Source organism: Bombus vancouverensis, unplaced genomic scaffold, assembly GCF_051014615.1.
Source record: "Bombus vancouverensis nearcticus unplaced genomic scaffold, iyBomVanc1_principal scaffold0026, whole genome shotgun sequence".
In the NCBI taxonomy this organism is placed as follows: domain Eukaryota; kingdom Metazoa; phylum Arthropoda; class Insecta; order Hymenoptera; family Apidae; genus Bombus; species Bombus vancouverensis.
This window is the reverse complement of record NW_027468917.1, coordinates 132662-147824: the sequence shown is the minus strand read 5'-3', so window position 1 is coordinate 147824 and position 15163 is coordinate 132662. Positions and strand designations below refer to the sequence as shown.

Sequence of the window (15163 nt, the reverse complement as noted above, 5' to 3'; positions counted from 1 at the left end):
GGAGATACAACTGGCCTTGAATTGCACTACCAATCGTGTAACCAAATCAAGTCCTCTGGAATTATTAATTGGGAAGGCAGCTAGGCCCTACGGTTTATTGTTGCCTGATAATATTGAGGAAAAGGAAGTAGACATCTTCAATGTAAGGCAACAAGCGATACGGAACATAGAGACTTGCGCCAGTTATGATAAAGACCGGTTTGACAAAACGAAAGCGAAGATAGTTAGGTTTAATCTCGGTGGCTTTGTGTTACGTAAGAACGAGGAGAGAAACCAAACGAAGCTAGATCCGAAATTCAAGGGTCCATTCGTGATAACGGAAGTTTTAGAGGGGGATAGATATATTTTAAAAACTCTAGATGGCAAACGGTCATATAAGGATAGACACGACAAGTTGAGAAAGATGCCAGATGGTTGTATTCCTGCTGAGTTGGATGTCTGCGGTGATGACAGCGACGGTGATAATAACGATGCGAGCACATTGATCTCTGGGAATCATTAACGCCGCATTGTGGTCATAGTAATATACCCAGTGTAGTGTATGTGCCTTTTATAATACTCCCAGTGTAGTGTATGCGCCTTTTATAATTCTCCCAGTGTAGTGTGTGCGCCTTTTATAATTCTCCCAGTGTAGTGTATGCGCCTTTTATAACACTCCCAGTGTAGTGCTTGTATTTTTATAATATCCTCACTGGTGCCCTGCGCTTCTATAATATCCTCACTGGTGCCCTGCGCTTTCTATAATATCCTCACTGGTGCCCTGCGCTTATTATAATATCCTCACTGGTGCCCTGTGCTTTCTATAATATCCTCACTGGTGTCTTGTGCTTATTGTTATGCATCCAACGTGGTTATGTGATTCAACAAACTGAGATCTTTGTGTGGAGTCGAAAATGATCTGTCGTGTCATTGCGGTCTGACTGGTGATTTACGGAGTGCAACTGGTACTTTGAATACAAACTATAACACTAATTTGAGTTCTTTTTCATTTCCTTGCTTGTCAAATTTTTGAACAGAGCTTTGTTGCTGAATTGGACCCTTGACTTATTTGGAACATCTAATCGAATGGTAAATAATATCAGTTACACCGAGTCTAATGTTAAAACTCTGTATTTTAGCTGCACACGAGGACGTGTGATAGTCAGTATGGCCATGTCGGAGATGAAATGAAAACCGGAGCCTTCCCTATGCAATTTTGAGGAAGCCTTTTAATGCTTTAGCCCAGATCTTATCATAACTGTAATTAAGTAATTGTCATCTGTAATTGTTTGACATTTGTGAAAAGCGAAAGTGGGTTCGAGGTAACAACTGGTCGCTGAACGTAGCCACGGTCACGGGATAAACGTTTTGCCTGACGAAGGTGTGGATCGGTTGTATTGTTCTCCCTAGAAATCACATAGAATTGTACTTTAGAGATGTCGATATAATGGGACACACGTTGTATGAGGAATCAATCTCCAGACAGAAACTGCCTAGCAACGGCGTGTGGATCTTTCTCGATGTTTCCAAGGAGTATATAACAAACTTCTGACAGATATTGCCTAGCAACAACGATTGGAACCTTCTCGATGTTTCCAGCGAGAATATAACAAACAAATGCAGTCGGATTACGAAAAAGATTTGAATCAGAGAGGCATTCGTGTGATCGCCTTGGAAAGTGATACATCGAGTAATTTTTCCGAGTGATTCGGCAAACGTATTTTTTTGTGTTATAAAATTGTTTGAAGTTTTCCCGTTGACCGTGGATTCGTTTGAACCCCGGATCATTGTTTATAGCGTAAATTAAATTCAATATTTGTAAATTTATCAATCGTTAATTTTCATTATTCGTTAAATTAGTAAATCGTAAGATATATTATTCGTTTCTTTTATTGTTCGATAAAACTTATTATTCTTTAATCTAATTAATAATTTAATTTATCATTTGTTAATCAATCATATCATTTATAAAAATTCATTATTCATAATATTTGTAAAACCTTGTTTATTCGTGTAAATATATTCTCTGTTTTGTAAAACAATGGCTAATTCAAACGAAGAATCGTTACGCGCCTTAAATCCTAATGTTAACCCGACATATATATATATATATGTACGTGTGCGCGTATGTTTTATATTATCGAATACTCTATAAAATAAACTACTCAAAACAATAAATAACGCAATCGAAGAATTACAAAACATTAGCCATATTAAAATGACACACAACATAAATATATATATATATATATATATATATATATATATATATATATATATATATATATATATTTATACGTATATTCACACGAACAATACTTTTGTCACTTTAAAACAATATTAATAAATAAATGTTCTAATTGCGGTAGAATAAGGAAAAACGAGCGGCAGACGGAAAATTACTTCGATATCAAGCAAAACTAAAGACCCGTCACTATAACTTTACTGATGACATTTATGAGCAGCCATGTTAGATTTACACGCGTATGGCGACTGGAATATTAGGGATTAATGGAAGTCAGTCGCGAGAAATAAATCATGAAAACACATTGTTAACACTTTTCTTTAATAAAATCTGTGCGAAACTACAAATGTAAAAAATATATATATGTCGGAGATGAAAGAACACCGGAGTCTGTAATTGAACAATTGTAGTTATTCAATCCGATTGTAATTGTTCGAGAGTTGTGATAATGAGCTTGGGCTCGAGGCGACAGTCAGTCGCCGAACGTAGCCGCCGTTACGGGATGAACGCTTTGTTTAACAAAGGTATGGAGTAATTCTATAGCTCTCCTTAAAAGAAATATTCGTGGCGACACGCGACAGTAAACATTCCAACGGTTTCTGTCCCGTGGCTCGCCACACGCAGACCCTATTCTTCGAGTAAGATGAATGCCAGATGTCGATGCGTCTCCGCAGTACATGTTCGGCTAGCCCGAGGGCCCGTTATAAATCTTAAGGTTTAGTTAACTAAAGCCCTTCAAACAGACAAACAGTCTTTGTCCCAACTACGGGAAGATAGGGGAGACATATTTTTCAACGAGCGGCGTCTCCCACTAGCAACTTTCCCTCGAGGGCGGCTAGCATCTTTTTCTAACCACCGATATGGAGATTGACCAATTAGCAGCAACGCCAATTTGCCTTACTTTCTGAACGAAGGCTTTTCTCGACGAACCCGATGATCTCGTATCCTTAGACACACCCCATTATAGTTTTCCTCTGTGGCATCATCGGGACGGGAAAGGCATTCTCGCTCGCGATCTCATTGATGAAAGGAGTAACTCTTTACGATCAGTGAATATTACGCATCCGACTTCGATTTTGTGAGTACGTTCATCTATCATCCCGTCGACCACGGATTCGTTATTGAACCTAGGATCATTGTCATTAGTTTCTCGAGTACCTAACTACCACGGTTACTTGTCCGGTTCTGTAATAATCGTATTTGCACTAGTCAATGTCTTCTCTATTGCATAACGACAACGTGTAACCCAAACGAAGATTCGTTTCACGCCCCTAACCCTAATTCTAATGTAAACCCGACATATATAATAATTCTATATTGAAAAAAATATGAAATTAACATGATACATACATTACTACATAAGTTATATATAAAATATGTATATTATACCCTTGCCTACTGACTGATATGAATTTCTTTCGGTCTCGAATGCGTTAAAAGAGAGCGCAAAGAAGTAGAAATTACTTATTGCAATTAGTAAAACGACCTGAGTGGCAGACAGATACAAGAAAGAAGGAATATTATATTAGCGGAATTTTTATAGCAATTATATAGGGTTTCGATCGCATAATTAATCAGTATCAACTTACCAGTCTTTAACGGAAGGACAAAAAGAAGAGCAGACGGCACACAGACCGCAATCATGATCATTTTCAAGTAGAATCTCAAACTGCCGTACATCTTCGAAAACTTCGTTAGTCGTAAGGGATCAAAGGATGATGTCCGCGCTGCGGAAAATAGATGAGAAGCGGCTATTTCAACAACCACCGTGTAGGTACTGCACTAGCCAGAAGTATCTGCGACAGAAATCAGAATACACTCGTTTTCGCATGGTTGGATCAATTTCGCGTGGGACTAACCTGATTGAACCTAAGGCGGGATAATTGCTCAACTCACGACTTTAACCAGCCCGCTTGATTCTCTGTAAATGCTTGAAATTGACGCTTGGATTCTTTCCAGATTAACTAGCTTTGCCCCTCCCACCCTTTATCTATTTTCTTAGATCGACTTAGACTGCCACAACATATTATCTTTCTTCTTTTCTTTTCTTTTCTTTCCTTTTGATCTTTTAAAGCCCTAAATCGCTGGCTATTTTGTATACTATATATTTTGTACACTCAATTACTCTGTAAGTCATAAGTACATATGTTTTACAACGTTATTTGTCATATTTCAGTTAAAATCCAGAAAAGCCAGAAATATATTTTCAGCAGATTTTAACGCTCCCCTGGCAAAGATCTCAAAAACGAGTTGCGGCACAATTTAAAGCGACAAATAGCATCGCGTGTCTCGTTGTGGTAACACACGGTTCGCCAGTTCTTTTTTTTTTTTTGATATCGGTGACTGCCATATTCTCTTGAGTTTCTAAATCGTAAAGATTCTTTCCCCAGGGATTGGTCAACTGTGTATGTCCCTGTTACGCCGGGCAACTCTCTACCTGGCCCAGGTCACACACCGCGGGCCAGACGGACACCAGATGTCCGTCATAAACCCGAGTCACTTGCCTGCAAAGGTCCTTTAAACAAAACAAACATCTGGTTCCGAGGAATTTCTAAACACTATTGTCTACCACGGCTGGACAAGGGAAAGTTGGTTTTTCTCACGCACGCTGCAACTTTCCTCCCACTAACCACTTTCTGTCGAGGGCAGTTAAGACCCTTCGTTTAACCAATTAAAAACGAAGCCTATTCCCTCACTCTCCTAAATAACATCGGTCCCGTGCGCTAGACACACCCATCCTTAGCTTTCCTCGGACACAGCATCGTCACTCAACTTCACTTCTTCTACATCGTTGGAAAAGTCAACTACTAAGTATACGCTAATGCCCAACGGGGCAGTCTAATCATAACGCGAGAGCCGGTCTCGGTATTGTCGAGCATACACTTCGTCTCTTAAATATCTCATAGTGCTACGTCCACTAATACATTGAATCCAATTATAAGAGCCCTGCTCTAACGCACATATCTATCTTAGCTTCGTGCGACAAGTTGTTAATTACTTATTTCTCTCTGTCAGTGTAATCTAAGTGCTGGAAATATATAATTTATAATTCTGTGAATCACAGTGTTATACAAACTCAATCACCCCTATTATCTCAACGGAAATCAGGGGATCGATCAATTCGTGGTGTCGATTGTTATAATCGTAACGGGGATTTACGACCCCCGTTGACGTCTCTCCTTGCGATTACGTCTCCCCGCGATTGGTCGAAGAAACAGTCCCCATGCGACGTAACTTGCTTAAGGAACACGAGCCGGTGATATGCAGGCAACGTATAATTGAATATCATTCGCTCTGAAACGCTGAAGTAATGACCAGTGCAGTGGTCCAGTGGTCATATTGAATGCCGCTGGATATATCAGCATTTGGCAACCTAACCCAGAGAAGCAGGAAATATGAAGCCACCGAATACCAATTAACTTCGTAGTTGCACGGTTCACATTCCATCATTTCTGAATATGCGAGGACAGTCCTCTTATTGTGCTTTTAATTCTTTTATTTGTTTCATTTTCAGCAAATATACTGGTTTTTTAAATTAAGCTTCTTTTTATACAGAGTTACAGATTATATTAATTTTATATAGAATATATTTAAGAAAGATATTTAATTTTTTGCTAGTTAAGTATTGATCGATTAAGTTACTGTACCTTTGTTCCGATAAATGCGTGCCATTTCCTCGAATCTAATATCATAGCAAATGCCAATACCTATTTTGCAGCCCTTCACATCGAATGTCGTTAGGGAGTTACCTGGACTGAGTGAATCACTCTCTCGAAAAGTAATCTCATTAGGAATGTCGATGTCGAATAGATGTACCTAATAACAGAAAAATGTAGTCGCTAATTCTATTGCTGCAACTTTTGTAATTTAATATCAAAGTTACCAACTCCTAAACTTTAATTATTTTTTATTTAATAACTGACAGCGTTTTTATCACTTTCTTTTATTAAAAAATCTTATCATTTAATAATGTTTAAAAAGGAGAAAAAATAAGTATTTTCGTATGTGAAAAATTTATACAACAACAAACATATTACAACAAAAATGGGCGTTTCCCGTATCATAACGTATTTTATAAACCGTAAATTATAGAATTGGTTATAGTATACGTATGTACATATGTATATTCCTAAATTATTCCTAGATAGAGTCACTTTCTTCACCCCAATATTTTCAAATTCAAAGCCATAAAGGAATATATTACTTACCTTTCGGTGTTTTGCTATCAAAGTTCCATCGGGACCCCAAATAGTACAGGTATTGTACAATTTATCGCCCTCTATTTCAGGCATCGTACCACCAACTACATAGATGTTTTCTTTAGCTGCGTTCGATGAAGCAACGCTCGTTTCACCATCAGGAATACTCTCGGCGTATTTTGGAAAGTACTCTGCATTGCAATATTTCAATTAATGAAAAATAACTGTCTTTTGTTCCAACCATAAATTAAATTGAAATGTTTGTCAGTTTTTTATTTTCTAAATTATTAAAATAACTAAGTTTTATATTTCGACTTAATTAAATATGCAATTACTTAGCTAATAGTATATATAATAAATTGTTTCTACAGGTTCAAAGTGAAAAATGAATATTTAGAAATATTTAATTACGACAATACTATTTGTGTTAGCATCAGTGGCTTGTTACTCAACGACTTTGCTAGTACTTTTTGAAACATAAAGTTAGTTTTCAATTAACACTTATACTAGAGGCGGAATTATAAATGCAAAATAATTGATAATACTAATTTATAAGTACCTAATTATTAGTATCTTAAAAAATATATTTATACAAAAATCACGATAATCATGAAAATGGGGAAATCCTATATCCTCGACTCAATTCACAATTTATTTTGTATATTAATTAGATTTATGACGGATGAAACGAGAGGGAGAGTTGCGCGTTTCGTCCCGGGACTACCGGTGGACTCGTCAGTAAAGCTATGCCCGGTAGTCCCTGCCTTAGACGTAGAGGGAGTCTCGCTAGGTGCGGTATTTATATCAATCGCTCGTATATTCGACCGCTAGTGAGTTAGACAGACAGACTCGTTGTCGTCGTAGCCCTCTAGTGTTGGCGGTTGGTACCCGCGGATCGCCCGGGAGGTGTTGCGCCGCGTTGATGCCTCGACCTGTCGGCGTCCTGTTGATACCGATCCGCCACAGATTCCGCGCTCATCAGTACGTACTCACTGGCGACATCGAGAAAATGTATCGGCAATTCCTCGTACGACCAGAGGATCGGAAATATCAAAGGATATTATGGCGCAGCGCGAGTGGAGAAACAGAAACATATGAGCTTAACACCGTAATACTCTTATCATAGAAATAGAAGCAGTCCTCAATTCCCGCCCGCTAACTCCTATCTCCACCGATCCAAATGATCTCCTAGCCCTCACTCCCGGACATTTCCTCATTGGCGATTCATTAATGTGCTTACGTGATCGAGATTTCAGGGACATTCCATCGAACCGACTCTCCAAATGGCAGCATATCCAACAGCTTAAACAACATTTTTGGAACCGCTGGCATAAGGAGTATTTGAACGAGCTAACCAACCGCAATAAATGGAGCAAGGGTGGACACAGCATCCAAAAGGGCACAATCGTCATCCTCAGAGAGGACAACGTTCCCTCCATGCATTGGCCTCTGGGCCGAGTTATCAAGGTTCATCCAGGTGCCGATGGTGTTGTCACGTAAAATAACAAAATAAAAAAGGAATTTGAGGTAAAAAAATAAAAAAAGAAAACTTTATTTTTTTTCTAACATCAATACACTTTACAATCTACGTCCGAACTCCAGGCGTGACTTTCTAAGACTGACTCTTATGATTTTACTTTCGATCGGATCCGATTACTTTCTTTTGTCATCCCTCAACATCCCCACCGTCCATGCATTTGCTAGGCGTCCGCGATCGTTGCCACGTGCTCTTTCTTCTAGAACCTTCGGTGGAAGGACCGTTGGGATGTTGATGGTTCATTCATGATGGTTCAGCGATATACATTGTCGCCGAGTGCCGCCACATCTTTATCTCTATCGTCAGTCCGTCGGATTTGAAGTATGCCGGTCGTGACATGCTCTTCGGGCCACACGTTTTATGATACAAGACCAGCAAAATGATCAATGTGTAATTTTACATATCTTACATTTTTTTCCAAATGAAATATTGTTTTTATTAAACGTTTAAAACCTCAGGCAACATTTATTTCATCTGATTTCAGTTTTACAAATATATATCTATAATACATATCTGTATAAATTACGGTCTGGTTTTATCAAACAGGGACCGACACTCGCTAGGGAAAACTGCCCAAAAATTGAATGGTAAAAACCAATATGAAAGACAACAAATTTCTCGTTCTGCGGAACAAATAGAAATGAGCAGAGTATCTTTATCTTTATCTGAGACATTCAAAGCGTATCACGCATACGCTAAACCTGAAGAAAACTTTCTTGTCTTCCATGTTCATTTTTCCCTTTCCATTTCCGAACGGTTTCTTCTATATTTATTTATATGTTCGTGATTGATGCTATTGACAACATACAACTAAGGGGAAATACGAATAGTAATAGATAGATGTATAATTCATTATGCAATTTTATAGAATTAAATCTTATTTATCTTCAGATATAAAAACTATATTTACCAGCTGAAACACTAACGCATATGCAGTATAATATAATCTACTTAACAATCTCGTTTTAGTTATAATATGTGATTAATTCTTTTGCTATTTCGCTATAAACAGTTTCTTGTGCATACAATATTTTTTTATAGTATTCTAATATATTGTTAGATATTGTAAAGAAAGTAAAATACAGTTATTGAAGTTTGGGAACATTCAATGTTAACCTTGCTTCAAAAAATAATCTTTCGAATGAAAGGGGAATAGATTTTTAGTATTATAGTTGGTATAATGTCATCATTGTTTACAATGTGTTAGAGTTAAAGAAATGAGACAAATTAATATTTCAGAAGCAAATTCAATATTTAAATGGTGTTATTTTAAAATGGCAGATGATATGAATGTTCTTTTTATACGAGGAAATGGAAACGTATGTATGGTAATGGAAACGTAATGGTTTTAACATTATTTTAGTACAAGATTTTAGCATAATAGTAATTAACAGTATCCACTACCTTTTAGTCAATTTTTGAAAAATGACATATATGATAATTTGCAATAGTTTGATAATAAAATACTTGTATCAATATTAATAACGTATAATTTGCTATCTCAAAAGGATACAGACACAGCCAATGATAATGTTTGGGATGATAGTGCATTAATAGAAGCATATGATAAAGCAATAAATTTAGCAAAAGAAGAAGTTATCAAGCGAATGGGAATGGATGTTGGAAATTCTCAACCGAAAGAAGACCTACAAAATCTTAAGCAGCCTAAACACGCAAGTAAATTACACAAGGTTGTGATTTTGATAGAATATTACAAATTTGATACAGAATATTATTAAATATATTGATTAAGAAGCAAATTATTTTATTTTGCTATTTACTTATATTTATTTGTATACACATCTTTTCTCTATAGAAATGGATCATAGGAGCACCTTATCGTGCAATATACTCAGAGGATGGAGAAATTTATGAAGCTATAATATCAAAAATTTACGAAAACAATGGCACGTGTGTTGTAAAATTTGTAGGTAATACCTTTAGCATGATGGTTATGTCAATTAAGAAATGTACTAAAAATACATATATATATATGAAGTAAAGGCTTTCGCATAGTCTATCACAGTGTCATTCAGCAGGTCCTTAACTGGGCAGGAGTACCTGTCAATGTCTATGGGGAGACCCGTGGAATATAGGGTCATGAACCATAAACATGCATGTTACTTATTGTTCATTATTAGCTGCTTGGAATATAATTCTCCTCATTAGACGAGTGATTATTACTACATATATCAAGGCAAACATTTATACATATACATTTATGCATGGGAAATTCTAATACATTGCCTGTAAGGACAGTAACTGAATGGCATTCAGTAATTCTATTAAATGACAAAAATTTTTTTTACTCTGTGTTTAGGCTATGGTAATACAGAGAAAGTCGAGTTGAGTTCTCTTTTAGAATCAGAAGGTTTACAAAGTCAAATAGCACAACGAAAGAAAGCTTTGGAAGAGAAATTCAATGAAGAGAACGATGAGACTTGTGAGACTAATTTTTCTACAAATGTAAATTCGAAAAAATATAATGTAGAAAAAATGGATTGTGACTCTGAAGAAGCAAATGCGTATAAACATCACTTCATACCGGGACCATCTTTCAATTCGATGACTGATATAATGCCACCTGCACCTCCTTTACCACCACAATTAATGGCCAAGTAAGTACAATTTAAAAATTCTAATGGAATGCTGAATACTTCTAATATTAATAAGTAATTTGGAATAAGTTTAACATTTTATTTGGAAAAAAAATACGAAATTTTAATAAAATGTACTAGATTACCAGATAATGATACAGACGCACTTTCAAGTATGTTGATGTCATGGTATATTAGTGGTTATATGGTATATTACACAGGTAATTATTTCATATAAGTATTTTATTGTATATTAAATTTTCAATGGACTATGTTATTTCTTTTGTAGGTTATTATCATGGTTTGAAACAAGCAAGAAACAATCAAGAGAACAGGAAGAACTGTTGATTATATCAATTTTTTCAATAACAATATAACAATAATATAAGATATAATAAAATATAAAACTCATTGTATTTATTTACTTCAATTATTTGAAATAAAGAACAGCTTTATTTTCATATAAGACTTTAAGACTTTTTTAAAAATAATTACTAAGATAAGAAAACATAAAAAACATATTTTTGATAAAATACACTCACATATATATGTCGGGTTATCATTAGCATTTAAGGCGCGTAATGATCCTTCGTTTGAATTAGCCATTGTTTTACGAAACAGAGAATATATTTACGCGAATAAACAAGATTTTACAAAATATTATGAATAATGAGTTTAATAAATAATAAGATTAACAAACGATAAGTTTAACTAATAATTAGATTAAAGATTAATAAGTTTAACGAACAATAAGAGGAACGAATAATATGTCTTACGAATAATGAATTTAACGTATAATGAGATTAACGATTGATAGGTTTCACGAATAATGAATTTAATTAACGCTATTAACAATGTTCCGGGGTTCAAACGAATCCACGGTCAACGGGATAACTCTTTACTATGTGTAGAATAATTTTAAACACAAAATACAATTCCTGAGACACTCGGTAAATTGCTCGATGTATCACTTTCCAAGGCGATCACACGAATGAATATCTGATGAAAATCTTTTTCGCTATACGACTGCATTTGTTTGTTATATGCTCGCTGGAAACATCGAGAAGGTTCCAATCGTTGTTGCTAGGCAATTTCTGTCAAAAGTTTGTTGTATACTCTTTGGAAACATCGAGAAAGATTCAAACGCCGTTACTAGGCAGTTTCTGTCTGGAGATTGATTCCTAATACAACGTGTGTCCCATTATATCGACATCTCTAAAGTACAATTCTATGTGATTTCTAGGGAGAACAATACAACCGATCCACACCTTCGTCAGGCAAAACGTTTATCCCGTGACCGTGGCTACGTTCGGCGACCAGTTGTCACCTCGAACCCACTTTCGCTTTCACAAATATCAAACAATTACAAATGACAATTGCTTAATTACAGTTATGATAAAATCTAGGCTAAAGCATTAGAAGGCTTCCTCAAAATTGCAAAGGGAAGGCTCCGGTTTTCCTTTCATCTCCGACATATATAATACAAGGATATAATACAACCGAATATTTTAAACTTAGCCTATAGCGCGTGCGCGCACACACACGCACACACATGACACACATGACACACATGTGCGCACACACATGCGCGCATACACACATGCACACACATGCGAATGATTTCTCGAACGATAATCCATTTATTTATATTTTTCAATATCTGTCCTTACGATTGCGTATTTATTTGTTCCACGTATCATATTTATCTATTTGCATAACTGTAGGTGACATTTTTTTAAACAATTTTGCTAATATTTCATAACTTTTTAATTCATATTTCAAAGTGGTAACAGGTGTTTCTTTCTTTTCAAGTCTCCTCCATATCGGGCTTATTTCTAGTAGCCACGCTTGCTTACAAAGCAATTTTATATCTGCACAAGAATATCTTTCAGTACATTTTACTATGTGGTTTACAATGTCTGTATTTTCTAATAAGTGGTTGCTAAGGTATAATTTGAATATACCAAGTCGAGCAACTTCATTGGGTAATGATACGTATATTTGCTTTTCGAGACGCCTGAGTAAAGCTGCATCAATGTCCCTAATAACATATTTACAATAAATATTATCGTTCTATTATACTAATAATAATGAAGGAATACTTCAAACAACACAATAACATATTTGGAATTTGGAGAAATATTACGATATTTTCTACTTAGAAAACATTGAAATAATGTGATATACGTACCAAGGGGAATTAGTTGTAGCCAGAAGAACTACATTAGAATTCTCATTAGACACTAATCCATCCAATCTAGAAAGAAGTTCTGATCTGAATCTCTTTGCAGGTTCAGACAATATACAGTCTCCTTTATTTGTGGCGATCCAGTCAATCTCGTCGATAAAAATAATTGTAGGCGAATGACTATAGGCAAGTTCAAATAAAACCTGTTCAGTTTAACAAATGTATTATTCATTAAATATTATATTCGAAATTCCTTAAATTCATTGCCTCATCACGAATATGATATCATTTCGTTTTCCAAACAACTATTCTATTTATATATAAATGACGAAAAATAAAATCAAATCTTTTTATACCTAGAATCTCTCCTTCATAGACAAAGGAACAAAGAAACTTACAGAGACAAAGCAACTTACACGTATATACTTCTCGGAATCGCCTCTCCATTTGCTGACCAATGAGCTGGCAGTTATGTTAAAAAAGGTGCAATGGCATTCTGTCGCGACTGCCTTCGCTAACATCGTTTTCCCTGTTTTGTATATTTCTTGTAAACACGTACAGAAATGAAAAGAATGCGAGTATCTTTCCTGTACCAGGTGGGCCGTACAGCAAAATACCTTTCCAGGGGAAAAACGGGCCATCAAAAAAGATAGGATACTTAAGGGCATACACAACGGCCTCCTTAACAGCGGTTTTACATTCTTCTAGGCCTATAACGTCATCCCAATGTACATTTAATTTGTTTACTATGATCTCCTGTGACGATACAAAGATAAAATGGCGTCTTCTCTATATTAAGTAAGTGTTACGTAATTTGGTATTTGAAGCGTTACTGAAATCACGTCATCGTCGATATACGTTGAACGGTTTATCGACGGGAATTTTATCGTTTAAAAGCTTTACGATACGTATATTAATCGAAAATAACTTACGCATGAGATGTCCTCAGCAATCTTTCGTAATTCCGGATTATCTGAATAAAGCTTTTCAATGCATTTCAATATCTTCGATTGCATGGATTGTTCCATTGGGACGTTAAATATCTCTTCTGATGAACGTCCATCACTCTCATTGGGAAATATCGACGTCACTGTCATTCCGAGATTAATATGATTCGTATTGTCATCAGTTATCTTCTGCTGTAGATTCGTCTCTTTCACAGGCTCACTTCTCGCTTGTTTACTAACAGATTTGGCTTTTGTCTCAATACTTCTACAAACACTGGATCATATTGTAATACGATACGTTGAATACGATACGTTGAATACGATACGTTGAATACGATACGTTGAATACGATACGTTGAATACGATACGTTGAATACGATACGTTGAATACGATACGTTGAATACGATACGTTGAATACGATACGTTGAATACGATACGTTGAATACGATACGTTGAATACGATACGTTGAATACGATACGTTGAATACGATACGTTGAATACGATACGTTGAATACGATACGTTGAATACGATACGTTGAATACGATACGTTGAATACGATACGTTGAATACCGTTTAATATCGTTAAATAATTTAAATTCTTACGTTTTGCTTGCATTTGTCACTTCCCTCGTCATTTCCCTTCCAGTTATTTTCTTACACAATATGGGATATTTTTGAAATTTCATCTTGTAATAATTTTCATACTCTGCAACGATAATTTCCAAATCGATGTTGTCGCAGACCCGATGTTCGGGAGATAGACGAGCTTCCCGGAATAATACATCGCTAATGTCTATATACCTAAAGAAATGTAGTTTTTAATTAATTATAGTTTTTAACCGATTAAAAATATTTTTCGCAATGACTGAACACTATAAGATAACCATCAAACAACTGTTTTATCTCTAGGTAATACAGGCAAAAGAATGTATTTACTATATAAATCCTCGAAGATAATTTCTTGTCTTCTGCTCTTTAATTTCCAATTTTTAGATGGATAAGAATAATTTGAATTTATATTTCATATATTTGTTTATAACTAGTTAATCTACATTATCGATTGAGTTATTCTTAACTACTGAATTACGGATGTCGAATTTTCAAATTTGGTTTCGCCTTCTCTTTCCACGATGTCCACTGATTTCTATTTCGATTGGTCACTGACACTATTCAAGAGAATTGGAACTAGGAATATATTTTAATTATAATATACTCACCCATTGTGTTCCAAATAATCACATACAAGGTATAATATGTTCCGATGACGTTCCGAAATATGACTCTCCTCCTAATATAATTATTTTTTCATTACAATAATATAAGTTTTTTCATGTAATTTTTTGTTACATTTGCGAATTCAACGAGTTACACATGATTTTTCATGAAACACGAACGTTAAAAATATTTGATACAGCCTAATTATAAAAATTGTTAGAAGCAAAAGTCATAGATACTATGTGCGAGTATC

The 15163-nt window shown here is 35.4% G+C and overlaps 3 protein-coding genes across 7 annotated transcripts; 1 reads left to right on the top strand and 2 right to left on the bottom strand.

Annotated features, from left to right (window-relative positions):
* Positions 1 to 5446: 5446 nt before the first annotated feature.
* Positions 5447 to 6681, bottom strand: LOC143304202 (omega-amidase NIT2-A-like). The gene is made up of 3 exons (XM_076626587.1): positions 6433 to 6681; positions 5872 to 6040; positions 5447 to 5597 (listed from the first exon to the last, which is right to left on the bottom strand). Exons 1-3 carry the CDS (start codon positions 6514 to 6516, stop codon positions 5464 to 5466), a joined length of 387 nt encoding a protein of 128 aa, XP_076482702.1. The 5' UTR covers positions 6517 to 6681; the 3' UTR covers positions 5447 to 5463.
* Positions 6682 to 8305: 1624 nt separating this feature from the next.
* On the top strand, positions 8306 to 10953 carry LOC117164008 (survival motor neuron protein-like). Of its 5 annotated transcripts, none has more exons than XM_076626562.1 (6): positions 8306 to 8350; positions 9469 to 9651; positions 9777 to 9891; positions 10281 to 10578; positions 10699 to 10778; positions 10847 to 10953. In XM_076626562.1, exons 1-6 carry the CDS (start codon positions 8321 to 8323, stop codon positions 10903 to 10905), a joined length of 765 nt encoding a protein of 254 aa, XP_076482677.1. In that variant the 5' UTR covers positions 8306 to 8320; the 3' UTR covers positions 10906 to 10953. The 5 variants fall into 5 exon arrangements, with proteins under 5 accessions (XP_076482677.1, XP_076482679.1, XP_076482680.1 ...); XM_076626564.1 differs by lacking the exon at positions 8306 to 8350 and adding an exon at positions 8625 to 8789; XM_076626565.1 differs by lacking the exon at positions 8306 to 8350 and adding an exon at positions 8788 to 8802.
* Positions 10953 to 13396, bottom strand: LOC117164009 (katanin p60 ATPase-containing subunit A-like 1). The gene is made up of 3 exons (XM_076626566.1): positions 13162 to 13396; positions 12749 to 12948; positions 10953 to 12598 (listed from the first exon to the last, which is right to left on the bottom strand). The coding sequence occupies exons 1-3, from the start codon at positions 13384 to 13386 to the stop codon at positions 12238 to 12240; spliced, it is 786 nt and encodes a 261-aa protein (XP_076482681.1). The 5' UTR covers positions 13387 to 13396; the 3' UTR covers positions 10953 to 12237.
* Between the last annotated feature and the right edge of the window lie 1767 nt (positions 13397 to 15163).